Source organism: Bombina bombina, chromosome 6, assembly GCF_027579735.1.
Source record: "Bombina bombina isolate aBomBom1 chromosome 6, aBomBom1.pri, whole genome shotgun sequence".
Classification (NCBI taxonomy): domain Eukaryota; kingdom Metazoa; phylum Chordata; class Amphibia; order Anura; family Bombinatoridae; genus Bombina; species Bombina bombina.
This window is the reverse complement of record NC_069504.1, coordinates 532,393,935-532,411,638: the sequence shown is the minus strand read 5'-3', so window position 1 is coordinate 532,411,638 and position 17,704 is coordinate 532,393,935. Positions and strand designations below refer to the sequence as shown.

The 17,704-nt window shown below is 39.0% G+C and overlaps 1 protein-coding gene across 1 annotated transcript in view; it reads left to right on the top strand.

Annotated features, from left to right (window-relative positions):
- The window catches only part of GALK2 (galactokinase 2), a 672,315-nt gene that overhangs the window by 170,181 nt on the left and 484,430 nt on the right, over nucleotides 1–17,704 (top strand). Inside the window, 1 exon segment of the mRNA XM_053717454.1 lies at nucleotides 13,057–13,203. Within this exon segment, the coding sequence (XP_053573429.1) occupies nucleotides 13,057–13,203 (147 nt within the window).

Below are 17,704 nucleotides of genomic sequence, written 5' to 3'. Positions count from 1 at the left end.
TATTCTGCTACACCTTTATTGACCACACACTACTAGTAGTTGGTTGTTGGTCCTCTGTACAACTATTCTATACACGGTGATATGATACAGATTTTTTTTTTTCTCACCATATCTCCTTTATGTATATAATCTATTAAGATTGCTAACATATCCATATGTTAAAAGTGCTGTTTAAGTATGATCCAATGTTTTGAAACTTACCATTTCTAACACTATTTAAAGTTGCTTTTGTGAGGTTTGTGTTCTCTGTTATTGTGGAGGTCCTCTTCTGATTGAAACAGCCATCTGTTGCTGGGTATAGGGCCCATGCCCAGTCGGCAGGACTGGACTAAGAGAGCAGAAATTAACTTTAGCTTCCAATATCTAAGGATATAAATGAACTCTCCATATAATAAAAGCACTGTCCTTATGTATTTTATCTCTACAGGGGTTGATGTGTACCCCTGAGCCTTATCCTTATCTTTTTTTGGTATAGAGTTGTTGCAATCTTATTCTAGCTTTGAACCATTATAAACCACCTTATAATATATTATGCCATCTTAGGAACAGCTTGACGGCCCATGTTTCTAGCGAGTCTTGAGACTCGCCAGAAACACAAGTTATGGAGCAGCAGTCACAAAGACCGCTGCTCCATAACCCTTTCCGCCTGCTCTGATGAGGTGGACAGGAATGAACGGAATTCAACCCGATCGAGTACGATCGGGTTGATTGACACCTCTCGTCTGGTGGCCCATTGGCCGCGAGTCTGCATGGGGCGGCGTTGTACCAGCAGCTCTTGTGAGCTGCTGGTGCAATGCTGAAAACGGAGAGCGTATTGCTCTCTGCATTCAGCGAGGTCTTGCGGACCTGATCCGCACTGTCGGATCAGGTCCGCAAGACCTTTGATAAATTGGCCCCTTTGGCTCATAATTTCTTTAAAGGTAATTTCCACCTTGTTTACCATACCTTAATCTCAAGTATTTAAACATATATAATGTACCAAACCTATCGCACCCCTTTTGTTAATAGGCACTATGAAAGTTTGCTTTTCTCTCTTTTTATATAGTTGGGTGGCTGGTCTCTTACCTCCCCCCCTCCCGTTCCTTCTCATATATTACTCTCTGGCGCATGTGAGTGTGTCCATAGTGCTCTGCGCGGTCTTCCCTAGCAAAATACTGAATATTTTCTTATATCCCATTACATATACTATATTTAACTGTTTATTAGTCTTTTATATGCTTCTGATAATGCATTCTAACTAGATACTCAAGCTTGAGAGCCTCCTATATGCTTTCTAACTTTTACTTTTTTTTACTGTTTTCTTTATATAGGGAACCTCAGTTTAATGTTAATTTTTTACATATTTTATTGGATATTCACAAAGCACTTTTTGACTCTTGGTATGATATAAAATCAGCTTTATATATCTTTAGAATATTTCATAGTAAGAAAACCAAAAAACTTCAAAATGAGAGGTTAAGTCTGTTTTATACATATCTAAATCTTTCTGTGATTCTTCAGATATGACTTTATATTGTCCACAATATGCATGGTATGATTATTTTCTTTTTGTATTCATACATCTTTTGATATATCTCATGTATGTTGTATTGTGACTTTAACCTCAAAAATTATTTATTTTTTTAAAAAAGGAACGTTAAAGTAAAAATTAAACTTTCACAATTCAGATGGATTGTGCAATTTTAAACAACTTTCAAATGTACTTCTTTTATTCAATTTACTTTGTTCATTTGGTATCCTTTATTGAAAGTCATACCTAGATTTGCTGAGGAGCACCAATGCACTCGTGGGAGCTAGCTGCTGATTGGTGGCTGCACATTTACGCACCCCTATTCACACTCTACATCTTATTTATCTTACCCACACATTTGTTCTGAGCTCTTTATTTTGCAGTAGTTGCCTGTCACTGTACCAAATCAAGTTTAAGAAATGTTAAGCAAAATGAACTGTTAATATTTGAATATTAAATTGAATACACCTTACATTGCCTTAGCTTCTTGTAACCTCCACTATTTTTGAAAGGACATAAAACCCACATTTTTTTCCTTCATGATTCAGACAGAACATACAATTTTAAACAACTTTCCAACGTAATTATATTATTACATTTTCTTGTTATGCTTCTTGAAAATCAGGAAAGTCAGGAGCATGCACATGTAGTTTTGCAAAAATGTTATACATTAGCTAGAGCACTAGAGGGCAGCACTATTTCCTGTGTTCTAGTTTTCCAGACAAGTGCACGCTACCTATCTAAATATCTCTTCAACAAAGAATAACATAAAAATGAAGCAAATTAGATAATTAAAGTAAAATGGAAAGTTGATTAAACTTGTATTCTCTATCTGAATCGTGAAAGAAAAATGTTGGATTTCATGTCCCCTTTAATGAGTAAATAAAATGCATAATCAGTGATTCAAATAAACATTTCCATGTGGTAATGTTTAAATTGCTTTAATGTTTTTAATAACACCTTTTTAAATATCTAATCATAAGGTGAAAGTTTTAATAGTGAATATAGACTTTACATTTGATACTACTGTTATAGTGGTTTCTATCTTGGATTATATTAAATGTAATGTTTTTAAATTCATGTTTGTTCCCCTTTTCCTGCATATATGAAAAACTACTTTTTAACTCATTTTTTTTAAAAAATTTTTAAAGTTTCTAAAATAATTATCCTACAGTGTTTTTTCATTTTCTTCGATATTTAGCTTAAATTGTAGCATTGTTTTAAAATGACAAATGTTAATTTTATGGTTTATTTTGTAAGTCATAAAGCAACAGTTTGAGAATAGCAGTAAAGTTGGAAATAGAATTTGGACTTTAATCTTTTCCCTAAACCAAACTAAAAGATACAGAGCAAGCATGATTGCCTCTTTAACACAAACATGGCTTAAGGAGATCAGCTGTTGTATATTGGATACTGTGGTTTTAAGATAATATACACTGAGCGCAGCAGGTGGGGTATATCCCAGAGTGTAATTGCACCGCTCAGCCAAGAGTCAGTATTAATATAAACTGAAACATAAGACATGTTTCTCAAAATAGGACAGAACCGCAAATAGTGTTCTGGTAATTGTAGTAAAATATAGGTCTGAATTTCTTCTGATATATTTCTAGCAACTGCTGTGTCAAGAAACAGTAATGTAAGTGATCCCAAAGTGTGAACAAAGTCATGGAATTTTTAAATTAAACTGCAAAATAAAACTGAGAGTGAGTACATATTATTTTAATGTAAATGTTTGCCCTCTGGGTATATTTCAACAGTATGAGTGAAAAAGAGAAAATATTGAGAACATATTGACACACAGTTATGTTTTTTTGACAGTAGAGGGGGAAATCCTAAATCTAGTTACACTGATTTATTTGTTTCCCTTTGTTGTATAATATTTTTACTGTTGTGTATTCAATAATTTATTAATTTAATGAGATATTGGACAGTAAATAAAGGCTAGATTTATGAAGATCCGAGCAGACAAGATTCTCATCAAGACAACCTGTCCACACACATTCAGGGCTTCCAGATCAGCATCTGCTGCTGGAATTTAAGATTTAACACACAATCAGTTGCATGTGAGCAGGGCTTGTTTGTCATCCTGGATTGTCTGATGTTCGTAGCCTCTGAGGTTGGGGACATGTTTAGGGCAACCTCCGTAGGATCGCTGCTTCTTTACTTTTGGTTGGAGGCTCGCAAAGCTACTTAGGCAGCTTCATTATCATTGTATTCAAAACAAAGATTAGCCTGAGAATAATATGTAAATTTAATTATGTGCAGTAAACAAACTTTGTGACGTACTTTTATTTTTTTAATTTAGTCCCCATTTTCTGTAATTTAACTTTCAATAATGTTGTTTTTCTCAGTTCGAATGATGAATGGACGCAGTCTTAATAGAAGCTAGATATTCCCTTATCTAGCTTTTCTCCTGAGGACTATTAGGGCAAAAATAAAACAGACAGTAAAAGAGAGTGTGCAAACAAATCTATGTGGAAATCCTGTTAGAGAGTTACTTTAACAATCCTATATTCCACACAGCCTTGGTTGCAACTTAGAAGTACCCATTTCTTTATAGAAACTAAACCAATATGTATAAACAACTATTCAAATTGAAAAAAATACTTATTTAATATTACAATCTCAGACAGTTTACTATCCCTTTAATAACATGTTTTCTGCCTCCTGGACTTTAAAATAACTTTTTCTTGTTCTATTTTTTTTTCAACCTTGTCGTGTTCTTAAAAATATATCAGTATTTAATTTTAAAGAAACACGGAAACCATAAACTAGACTTACTAGTAGAGCCCCCAGCAGCCCCCCCCCCCCCAGTTATTCCATAGTTGCCAACTGTCCTGTTTTTGCCAGGACAGTCCCGGAATTTGGGACTCAGACCCGGCCATTTAAATGTCCCGGACTGTCCCGGCAATGAGTAGCAGGCGCAGATAGGGTTGCGTGTTTTACCGGCACAGCCAGCACTAATCAGTTTCTCTTCCCCCATCAGCTGTCTGCACAGTGAAATCACATTAGGGTGGGGTAACGGCCGTTGATGTGCCTCTGCTACGAGCAGTGTTACCAGTGTAAAGTTAATTCATCACTCCTTAACCCCGCCCCTGCCGCTTAAGGTTGATCATAAGAAAACCATAACCATGTACGCGCCCGGCCGCTTAATTGGCTCTGTGTGAGGAGGTGTCGTAGAGTTTTGTGACCCTGTGAGGGCGCTTGCATATACTAACTAAGGCTCCCATCCGAAAGTGTAAGAAGAATGATTCCTCTTGCTGAAGCTAAGTGCTTTTATCTGATTTTTTTATGAAGATGCTTGTCATTGATTTTATCTTGTGAGTAGCTGCCTCTTTGTTGCAACACCTGCCCCAATTACAGATACTGCACTGGGCTTTCTCAGATATCACTAAACGGCTGTCTCATCTCAAAAGTTTATTTCTGTCCTCACAATGACCTTACTGAAAAAAATCAACAATAGTACTGTATCCCACCCCCTCTCCTATATCCCTCCACGCCCCCTTCCCATATCCCTCATCCTTTATCCTTCAGCCTAAATCCCTCTTCTCCCCCATCCAGTATCCCTTCTCCTCTTGCCCTTTCCATGCCCTGTATCAAATTTACCTTATCTTCCTCTTCCCATATTCCCCATCCTGTATTACTTTCCCCATATTCCTTACCCCATATACCCTTCTCATATTCCACCACCCAGTATCCCTAGTCTCCCCATCTTCATATCCCCATCCCATATTCCTCTCCCTCTTCCTATACCCCCTATCCCCATATTTATTCTCTCTCCCCTTCCATAACCCACTTCTCCCTTTTCCTATATACCCCATCACGTATTTCTTCTCTGCTGTATACCCCCATCCAATATCCCTCCATCCTATATCTCTCCATCCCCCCCTTACCCATATCCCCCATCCCCCTATTCCTCCTCTCCCTCTTGTGCTGTAGGTAAGTGCTATTCACACTGTGGTATGGGGTATGCAAATTGTAGCAGGAGAGATTGCTTAAATAGAGGGATATGTTGTAGAACAAAACAAGTCATCATGTGTAGAGAGAGAAAGAAAGAGAGGAGAAAGAAAGAGAGAGAGAGAGAGAGAGAGAGAGAAAGAGCGAGATTAATTCCATTCAGTACATTCTCCTTCTATACTTTTAGTTTTATATTTTAATTTATATTATATATATATATATATATAATATATATTATATATATAGGCACACTAATAGGCGGAGCTAAATTATGCTAGTTATGTGGGTTTGACCAAAGTGGGCGGAACTTTAGGGCAGGCTGGTGTTGAAAACATTTTACATGCAGGTAATTGATAGCTGCAAAGTGTCCCTGGATTTTTTTTTCAATGTTGGCAACTATGTTATTCAGGCCACAGAGACACAAAAAGGGGAGACAGGAAGGCCAAATGGCAAGGGGAGGATGGAATATGTGAGAGATTGTACATAACCTAATAATGTTGCATTATGTGGTAATTGTATTTCACTAGATTAAGTCTAAAGTTGTCCCTAGTGTGGAAGTTAATACTGTTCTGCATAAACTGCATAAACTTTAAGTTAGGCCTAGTAATACAGATCGTTAATTTGAGGTGCCCCCTATTTGTTGCATAAAATGACTAAATGCTTCTAGGTAATTAATTTGTGCCTGGCTTGCATACATTTACAGTATGTAACTGTAAGAGATGTTGATTGTAATTGCTCAAATTATATTGTGTCACATTAACTTGCAATCCTGAACAAATTAGATGGTTAAGCTTGTCAGGTTGGTAGGTCTTATAATAATTCTGGGCTAAAAAGAAGCAGCACCCAGGTGGTAAATCACCATAGAACAGGCTAACAAATGGGTATTGAGCTGGATGTTCGTTCTGTGAGTGCGCTTCTCTTTGTGTGTATTTCTCTTGTTAAGTGTATCCAGTCCACGGATCATCATCTTACTTATGGGATATTAACTCCTCCCCAACAGGAAGTGCAAGAGGATTCAACCAGCAGAGCTGCTATATAGCTCCTACCCTAACTGCCATTACCAGTCATTCTCTTGCAACCAACAAATAGATAGGGCTGTGGTGATTTACTTAGTTTCATACCTTCAATCAAAAGTTTGTTATTTTATAATAGCACCGGAGTGTGTTATTCCCTTCTCTGGTAGAATTTGAAGAAGAATCTACCTGAGTTTTTCTATGATTTTAGCGGAGTAGTTAAGATCATATTGCTGTTTCTCGGCCATCTGAGGAGAGGTAAACTTCAGATCAGGGGGACAGCGGGCAGATTAATCTGCAAAGAGGTATGTAGCAGCTTATTATTTTCTGACAATGGAATTGATGAGAAAATTCTGCCATACCGAATATAATGTAAACTCAGCCTTAAATGCAGTAGCAGCAACTGGTTTCAAGGCTGTCATGATGTATATTTTACACTTCAGTTTTTGGGGAATGGCACTTCACTGGAATTATACTGTATGCATAAAACTTTAGCTAATTTGCAGGGACTAGCAACAGGCTTTTTAATAACACTCAATTTATTAATGTTAAACGTTTTTTGCTGGCATGTAAAATCGTTTATTTTTCTGAGGTACTGGGTGAAAAAAGTTTTGGGCACTATATTTTTTCCACTTGGCAGTCGTTTTATTTAATTTATGACAGTTTATGATCTCTCTCACTGTTATGTGTGAGGGGGAGGGGCCTTTTTTTGGTGCTTTTGCTACGCATCAAAAAATTCAGTCAGAAGTTTATTGTTCTTCCCTGCAATGATCCGGTTCACTCTCTACAGAACTCAGGGGTCTTCAAACTTGTTTTGAGGGAGGGTAATCACTCACAGCAGAGCTGTGAGATTGTAGTTGACTGTGATAAAAAAAACGTTTATTTCTGTATTTTTTTCTCTGCTATCAGGGTTAGTTATCCTTTGCTAATGGGAGCAATCCTTTGTAAAATTGTGTTTTTTACAAAGATTTGATGCTATAACTTTTCAGTTTATTAATTTTCAACTGTCATAACTTTTTCTGTGCTTCTTATAGGCACAGTACGTTTTCATATTATAGTAAATTACTTGAAAAGTATTTCCAAGTTGCTAGTTTATTTGCTAGTGTGTTAAACATGTCTGATTCAGAGGAAGATATCTGTGCTATATGTGCTAAAGCCAAAGTGGAGCCCAATAGAAATTTATGTACTAACTGTATTGATGCTACTTTAAATAAAAGTCAATCTGTACAAATTGAACATATTTCACCAAACAACGAGGGGAGAGTTATGCCGACTAACTCGCCTCACGTGTCAGTACCTGCATCTCCCGCTCGGGAGGTGCGTGATATTGTAGCGCCGAGTACATCTGGGCGGCCATTACAAATCACATTACAGGATATGGCTACTGTTATGACTGAAGTTTTGGCTAAATTACCAGAACTAAGAGGTAAGCGTGATCACTCTGGGGTGAGATCAGAGTGCGCTGATAATATTAGGGCCATGTCAGACACTGCGTCACAATTTGCAGAACATGAGGACGGAGAGCTTCATTCTGCGGGTGACGGTTCTGATCCAAACAAACTGGATTTCAGATATTTCAAATTTTTAAATTTAAGCTGGAAAACCTCTGGTGTATTACTAGGGGAGGTGTTAGCGGCTCTGAATGATTGTAACACAGTTGCAATACCCAGAGAAAATGTGTAGGTTGGATAAATATTTTGCGGTACCGGCGAAGTTACTGACGTTTTTCCTTTACCTAAGAGACTTACTGAAATTGTTACTAAGGAGTGGGATAGACCCTGTAGTGCCGTTCTCACCCCCTCCGATAATTTAGAAAGATGTTTCCAATTGACGCCACCACAACGGGACTTATGGCAAACGGTCCCTAAGGTGGAGGGAGCAGTTTCTACTTTAGCTAAGCGTACCACTATCCCGGTGGAGGATAGCTGTGCTTTTCAGATCCAATGGATAAAATTCTAGAGGGTTACCTTAAGATAATGTTTGTTCAACAAGGTTTTTATATTGCAACTCTTGCATGCATTGCGCCTGTCACGGCTGCAGCAGCATTTTGGTTTGAGTCTCTGGAAGAGACCACTTGAATCAGCTCCATTAGATGAGATTACACACAAGCTTAAAGCCCTTAAGTTAGCTAACTCATTTATTTCAGATGCCGTAGTACATTCTAACTAACTTACGGCTAAGAATTCCGGATTCGCCATTCAGGCACGCAGAGCACTGTGGCTAAAATCCTGGTCAGCTGACGTTACTTCTAAATCTAAATTGCTTAATATACCTTTCAAAGGGCAGACCTTATTCGGGCCCGGGTTGAAAGAAATTATCGCTGACATTACAGGAGGTAAAGGCCATGCCCTGCCTCAAGACAGAGCCAAACCTAAGGCTAGACAGTCTAATTTTCGTTCCTTTCGTAATTTCAAAGCAGGAGCAGCATCAACTTCCTCTGCACCAAAACAGGAAGGAGCTGTTGCTCGCTACAGACAAGGCTGGAGACCTAACCAGTCCTGGAACAAGGGCAAGCAGGCCAGGAAACCTGCTGCTGCCCCTAAGACAGCATGAATCGAGGGCCCCCGATCCGGGAACGGATCTAGTGGGGGGCAGACTTTCTCTCTTCGCCCAGGCTTGGGCAAGAGATGTCCAGGATCCCTGGGCGTTAGAGTTCATATCTCAGGGATACCTTCTAGACTTCAAATTCTCTCCCCTAAGAGGGAGATTTCATCTGTCAAGGTTGTCAACAAACCAAATAAAGAAAGAGGCGTTTCTACGCTGCGTACAAGATCTTTTATTAATGGGAGTGATCCATCCGGTTCCGCGGTCGGAACAAGGACAAGGGTTTTACTCAAATCTGTTTGTGGTTCCCAAAAAAGAGGGAACTTTCAGGCCAATCTTGGATTTAAAGATCCTAAACAAATTCCTAAGAGTTCCATCGTTCAAAATGGAAACTATTCGGACAATTTTACCCATGATCCAAAAGGGTCAGTACATGACCACAGTGGATTTAAAGGATGCTTACCTTCACATACCGATTCACAAAGATCATTACCGGTATCTAAGGTTTGCCTTTCTAGACATGCATTACCAGTTTGTAGCTCTTCCATTCGGATTGGCTACGGCTCCGAGAATCTTCACAAAGGTTCTGGGTGCTCTTCTGGCGGTACTAAGACCGCGAGGAATTGCGGTAGCTCCGTACCTAGACGACATTCTGATACAAGCTTCAAGCTTTCAAACTGCCAAGTCTCATACAGAGTTAGTACTGGCATTTCTAAAGTCGCATGGATGGAAGGTGAACGAAAAGAAGAGTTCTCTCTTTCCACTCACAAGAGTTCCCTTCTTGGGGACTCTTATAGATTCTGTAGAAATGAAGATTTACCTGACAGAAGACAGGTTAACAAAGCTTCAAAATGCATGCCGTGTCCTTCATTCCATTCAACACCCGTCAGTAGCTCAATGCATGGAGGTGATCGGCTTAATGGTAGCAGCAATGGACATAGTACCCTTTGCACGCCTACATCTCAGACCGCTGCAATTGTGCATGCTAAGTCAGTGGAATGGGGATTACTCAGACTTGTCCCCTACTCTGAATCTGGATCAAGAGACCAGAAATTCTCTTCTATGGTGGCTTTCTCGGCCACATCTGTCCAGGGGGATGCCATTCAGCAGTCCGGACTGGACAATTGTAACAACAGACGCCAGCCTACTAGGTTGGGGCGCTGTCTGGAAATCTCTGAAGGCTCAGGGACAATGGAATCAGGAGGAGAGTCTCCTACCAATAAACATTCTGGAATTGAGAGCAGTTCTCAATGCCCTTCTGGCTTGGCCCCAGTTAACAACTCGGGGGTTCATCAGGTTTCAGTCGGACAACATCACGACTGTAGCTTACATCAACCATCAGGGAGGGACAAGAAGCTCCCTAGCAATGATGGAAGTATCAAAGATAATTCGCTGGGCAGAGTCTCACTCTTGCCACCTGTCAGCAATCCACATCCCGGGAGTGGAGAACTGGGAGGCGGATTTCTTAAGTCGTCAGACTTTTCATCCGGGGGAGTGGGAACTTCATCCGGAGGTCTTTGCCCAAATACTTCGACGTTGGGGCAAACCAGAGATAGATCTCATGGCGTCTCGACAGAACGCCAAGCTTCCTCGTTACGGGTCCAGATCCAGGGATCCGGGAGCGGTTCTGATAGATGCTTTGACAGCACCTTGGACCTTCGGGATGGCTTATGTGTTTCCACCCTTCCCGATGCTTCCTCGATTGATTGCCAGAATCAAACAGGAGAGAGCATCAGTGATTCTAATAGCGCCTGCATGGCCACGCAGGACTTGGTATGCAGATCTAGTGGACATGTCATCCTGTCCACCTTGGTCGCTACCTCTGAAACAGGACCTTCTGATCCAGGGTCCCTTCAAACATCAAAATCTAATTTCTCTGAAGCTGACTGCTTGGAAATTGAATGCTTGATTTTATCAAAACGTGGTTTTTCTGAGTCAGTTATTGATACCTTAATACAGGCTAGGAAGCCTGTTACCAGAAAGATTTACCATAAGATATGGCGCAAATACTTATATTGGTGCGAATCCAAGAGTTACTCATGGAGTAAGGTTAGGATTCCGAGGATATTGTCTTTTCTACAAGAAGGTTTAGAAAAGGGTTTATCCGCTAGTTCCTTAAAGGGACAGATTTCAGCTCTGTCCATTCTTTTATACAAACGTCTGTCAGAAGTTCCGGACGTTCAAGCTTTTTGTCAGGCTTTAGCTAGGATCAAGCCTGTGTTTAAAACTGTTGCTCCACCATGGAGTTTGAACTTAGTTCTTAATGTTTTACAGGGGGTTCCGTTTGAACCCCTTCATTCCATTGATATCAAGTTGTTATCTTGGAAAGTTCTGTTTTTAATGGCGATTTCCTCGGCTCGAAGAGTCTCTGAGTTATCTGCCTTACATTGTGATTCTCCTTATCTGATTTTTCATTCAGACAAGGTAGTTCTGCGTACTAAACCTGGGTTCCTACCTAAGGTGGTCACTAACAGGAATATCAATCAAGAGATTATGGTTCCATCTTTGTGTCCTAATCCTTCTTCGAAAAAGGAACGTCTGCTACACAATCTAGATGTAGTCCGTGCCCTGAAATTTTATCTGCAGGCAACTAAGGATTTTCGACAAACGTCTTCCCTGTTTGTCGTTTATTCTGGTCAGAGGAGAGGTCAAAAAGCTTTGGCTACCTCTCTCTCCTTTTGGCTTCGTAGCATAATACGGTTAGCCTATGAGACTGCTGGACAGCAGCCTCCTGAAAGAATTACAGCACATTCTACTAGAGCTGTGGCTTCCACTTGGGCCTTTAAGAATGAGGCTTCTTTTGAACAGATTTGCAAGGCTGCAACTTGGTCTTCTCTTCATACTTTTTCCAAATTTTACAAATTTGACACTTTTGCTTCTTCGGAGGCTGTTTTTGGGAGAAAGGTTCTTCAGGCAGTGGTTCCTTCCATATAAAGAGCCTGCCTGTCCCTCCCATCATCCGTGTACTTTAGCTTTGGTATTGGTATCCCATAAGTAATGGATGATCCGTGGACTGGATACACTTAACAAGAGAAAACATAATTTATGCTTACCTGATAAATTTATTTCTCTTGTAGTGTATCCAGTCCACGGCCCGCCCTGTCACTTTAAGGCAGGTAATTTTTCCATTAAACTACAGTCACCACTGCACCCTATGGTTTTCCTTTCTCTGCATGTTTTCGGTCGAATGACTGGTAATGGCAGTTAGGGGAGGAGCTATATAGCAGCTCTGCTGGGTGAATCCTCTTGCACTTCCTGTTGGGGAGGAGTTAATATCCCATAAGTAATGGATGATCCGTGGACTGGATACACTACAAGAGAAATAAATTTATCAGGTAAGCATAAATTATGTTTTAGTCTCCCTAATGGAAAAAGAGGCAACCAAAAAGAGCAATATGGCTACACCTCACTGACGAGGCCCAATGAAGGCCGAAACGATCATCTGGGGTTGCTGTGTTCCTTGTTCAGAGAGAAATTGCCTGGTATTTCCGTGATGGACTGACTGTAAAAGGCGGGATCAGACTGATATACTACAGGAAAATTCTACATCAATAAAATGTCTTTACTGTTCTGTAGAGAAAATTTGCTAACGCATGAGGTAACTTTCAAAAACATAATAAATAGTCCAAATAGCATTATATAGTAAGATTTGTGTTTGAGGAAAATATTCTCACAACAGTCTCCCACCGAATATAATGCAGTTATTGTCATATCTTTATTCTCTTTAGTCAAAAAACTGTAAAATTATTACAATACAGTTCAGGGCTGTTAACTTGTATAGTCCAGCAGTTTACAAAACAACATTTAATAAGTATTATCTGTACAAAGAGTCATCAGTGTTAAGAGTGACCCTGTATATACAGGCTTGTATTATATCTTGTCTCTATATTAAAAAGAAGATTAAGAAACAACAACATTGCATCCTTAAGAGAATAAAAAATATTGACCACTGTTAACTTGAAACTAAGCTCATCTAGCGCTTCATGGTGTGTTTGCAAATGTACAGCATGACTTAATCTTTGTTTTTTCTAGGATCACTTCAATCTGAGCAGCCCTAGTGGAATGAATTGCTTGGTGGATGGAACCATTCCTCCAAGTTCTGGTCTCTCCAGTTCCAGTGCCTTGGTGTGTTGTGCTGGGCTAGTTGCACTAACTGCAAATAACTTGGTTCTTTCAAAGGTAATTTTTTATTTAGCAATTTTCATTTAAAGTAAGAATTAAATGTGCACTTTCTGTGGCACCAGTGCTCGCAGTGTATATGTGTTTGTGATTGGCTGATGGCTGTCACATGATACAGGGCATGGGGAAACAGAAGTAACTATGACATCTGTCAGAAAAAATAATTAAGTGCTATTGCAGAGCCATTCTGTTATACATTTGTTGTTTATGTAATTGTATTGTGTTTAATGGTCCTTAAAAATGGTATTGACTTTACACTAAACCTGAAATGAATGTGAAGTACACACTTCTTACATTTTTGTTTGTATATAGTTACTGCTTTACTGATATTCTTATATGCAATATAAATACAATTTTGAAAAGTAGAGTTTACTTTATATAAAATACACCTTGGAAAAATATTGCACTATAGTAAGATTTTTTTAAAAATATAAATATAAATATTTCTTTATGATTATAATGTTATGTTATAATGAGCTCTAATAATCTTTGATTTCTTAAGAGAGATTACAATTCTTAGAAAAATTGGAGCAATATGTTTTTATTAATATTAAAGTATTTTTTTTTTTTTTTAAATCTCCACAATTCTTTATAAAGATTCTTTAACTAAGTCAATAAGCCCATATGGTACTATAGCCCAGCAGTGCATCCATCACTGTTTGCTGTTTTGGTAGAATATACTAAAGAAAGCTAAACACATATTGCAGTAGAATTTGTCAGTAATTTAAATATTTAGAAGGTGAAGTAAAATATTCAATAGAAAAAGAGTTAGTGGATCTAACAAATGAAAAATATCACTGGGGCTGCTTTAATGCCCGCCCACGTAAATTTACATCTAGTCTGAAATAAAATAGGTGCACTGAGTGAGCCCAAACTACAAAACCTAATGCAGACGGACAAAATAAATGTGAGAAGTGACTAGAGGTCATTTGTCTAAATGAACATGTGTAAACATATGATAAGAGTAAAATACACAGTTCTGGCAAAGAAAGTAAAGGGATCAGAAGATGTCCTAAGCTATTAACCCTTTTGCTGCTTTTTTTTGCTGAGCTCTGGGATTCCAGCTGTCATTGGTTTATGGTTATGATCTGCTATTCCGTAATGTTTACTCTCGTATAGCAGCATAACGTGTATGTTTTATATTTTATGTGATAAAATATAAGATCATTTTACTTACTATATTTACTGGACGGCTCATGTCCAAACTGTAGGTATGCAGCACTGTAAGTACCCAGCAGCTTTCATTTATCTGTCAAACCTTCTAATTTCTTGTTCGATGTTTTAATGTCAAAGAAATCCATAAGGTTTGTGGTACTTTTTTTTTTTTTTTTTTAAATCTGGAAATCGTATAGAGTTGGTTAGTAATCTATAGATATACAGTTTTAGAGGCAGTTCAGTTCAGAAGTGATATAAATATATTTATTTTATTATATGTGTATGTATGTATGTATAATTTGGTTTGTGCTGCAACAAGAAACAAAAGCATTCAATATCAAATATGCTTGTGTGAGGTAATTTTATGGTGTAAAACAGGGCCGCTACTAGAAATTTTTGGGCCTCCCTTACTAAACCATTAACTGGGACCCCCCCTTTGACCTGTGCAATGTTTGGCCATATGAGTAAAATGAGTGCACACTTTATTCTTGAGTTATATTCAAGCTTTAAAAAGTTGTAAAGGTAAAATGCAAATACACAAACACACCTTTCAACAGAAACACGCACTGACAACATCAGAACACACACTCGCACAGACACCCACAGAAACAACATACATAGACAAAGACACACACAGACAAATTTGCAGGCATCTTGCTTAACAGCATTCTGGGTCTTTTAGTTCCCAGTTATGCAGCAAAGAATAGCCAGCAACATCTGTTTGAGGTTAGCTGGGGTATGTGGGGGGTGCCAGGGCCTAATTTTAAGGAGCCTCAGCCGAAAAGGGTAACAAGCAGTGGTCATCAGAACTCTGGTTAGTAACCACTCTCTGAGCTTGCGGTTTATCAATCAGTCCCAAATTTAAATATAGTTATCTTTATTAAAAAATTAAAATGGTAGATCTTTTTTTTTAATAAAGTAACTGCAAAAAGCAGTTTATAAGGGACTAACATTGGCAGCTGAGTGATGTTAGCAAAAACCCGCCACTGAACATAGCGTTCTATGGGAAACTGTGTGTTCTCTGTAAATTATATATGTATATATGTATGTGTTAATATATGTATATATTTAAAATTGCTGCGCTAGTTCTAATGCCCGTCTCTGATGGCATGAGAATGAGGCTTCCCATTGGAGCCTATTGGAAGGGTGCACCTCGTGTTCGCATTGCACCTCATTTGTAATACCAGCGACACATTTGCGTGTGCTGGCATTACAAAGTGGAGCGCAACTATAGCTTTCACGGAAAATCGGCCCTTAATTATTTACTTTTAGTTAGCAGTTGCCAGCTGGTCAACTTGCAAGACAGTCATCCTAAAAGTCTTGGAGACTTGCATTTCAGAAGAATACTGTCATATGCATTAGATGGGGACATTTTTAAAAATCCTTTATACAGGATTTTCTTTGGCACTGTGCAGGCACATTATGTATGTTGAGACTAGGGGTTAATCTTCCCTTTATTGGGACGTTTTTGCTCTTTGTGCTAATTTTGTTCTACAATTTGGGTAATTTTTGATTTAGTATTATGGACATGGACCAAAACTCTTTTTTTTTTTTTTGACAAATGCTTGTTATGCCTAGAGGCACAAATTGTTTTGCCTATGCAATTCTGTGCTGCATGCTTAGCTAGAACACTTCATTTTAAAGATAAATTGTTGCCCTTTAAGCCCAATGTCTCTCAGGATGATGCTGTTCAGGCCAATGCCATAGCTTTCTCTCTCAAACGTCCCAGGCCTCTATGGCGTCACATACAGTGCCTTGCAGTTCCTCTCAGCCTCCTGGAGGAGTTTATTTGCCTGCAGATTTTGCTGCACAAGTATCTTCTGCGGTATCTGCGGCATTATCTGCTTTTCCTATGCTGGGAAAACGGAAGAGGAAAATTAGACATTCAAAATGGTAAGGTTTCTGTTCCACCTACTGCTACATAGGTTGCCCTCCCTCAGTCTGATGGTGAGGATACGCCGGTAGCCTCTGAGGGTGAAATCTCCAGATTCGGACAGTATTATTCCTTCATCTGATACTGAAGAAGTAAACTTCAGATTTAAGCTTGAACACCCTTTGTCTACTGTTAAAGGAGAGGTATTGGCTACTTTGGACGACTCCGATAATTCTGTCATTGTCAACCCTCAAGAAGTCTAGTAAACTTAATAAATACTATGATGTTCCTTCCTCTGTGGAAGTTTTCTCCCTGTCCCAGACCGTGTGACAGAGACTTATTTCACAGGAATGGGAGAAGCCAGGGATTCCTTTCTCCTGTCTCTCGTATTTAAAAACTATGTTTCCCATTGCTGACTCCATTTAAAGCTTCTTGGCTCACGGTGACCTAAGTAGAAGGGGCTATTTCCTACTCTGGCTAAGTCCCTATAGAGGGTAGCTGCTCCTTTAAGGATCCCATGGACAAAAACTTGGAAGCTTATTTGAAGAAGATGTAAGTTCATCAAGGTCTTCAATGGCAACCCTGCAGTTTGTATTGCCACCTAGTAGCAAGTGCGGCATCTATTGGTGTGACGCCTTGTCTGAATCATTTTCTCTTGTAAGGTGTATCCAGTCCACGGATCATCCATTACTTGTGGGATATTCTCATTCCCAACAGGAAGTTGCAAGAGGACACCCACAGCAGAGCTGTAATATAGCTCCTCCCCTAACTGTACACAAGCAAGGACGTTGTAGGAGCGAGTGGTTAAATCTAGCTAGTTATATTTTCTTCAATCAAAAGTTGTTATTTTAAATAGTACCGGAGTTGTGTACTATTTTTCCTCAGGCAGTAAATCTGAAGAAGAATCTGCTGAGGTTTCTATGATCTTAGCAGGTTGTAACTAAGATCCATTGCTGTTCTCACATATGTCTGAGGGGATTACACAGATGAGGTAACTTCAGCGAGAGAATGGCGTGCAGTTTATTTGCTATCAGGTATGTGCAGTTATAATTTTTTCTAGAGATGGAAAAACACTAGAAATGCTGCTGATACCGGATTATGTAAGTTAAGCCTGAATACAGTGATTTAATAACGACTGGTATCATGCTTACTCCAGGGGTAATACCCTTATGATATTGCAATATAAAACATTTGCTGGCATGTTTAATCGTTTTTATATATGCTTTGGTGATAAAACTTTATTGGGGCCTAGTTTTTTCCACATGGCTGGCTTAAATTTTGACTAGAAACAATTTCCACTGTTGTAGTATAAAAGTTACAGTTGGTGCAGTTAAAATTACAAACTGTGACATCCATCTTCCCTCAAAGGCCCTCTGAATGCTATAGGACATCTCTAAAGGGCCCAAAGGCTTTCCAAAGTCGTTTATTGGGGAAGGTAGGGCCACAGCTTGCTGTGGCAGTTGGTTGTGACTG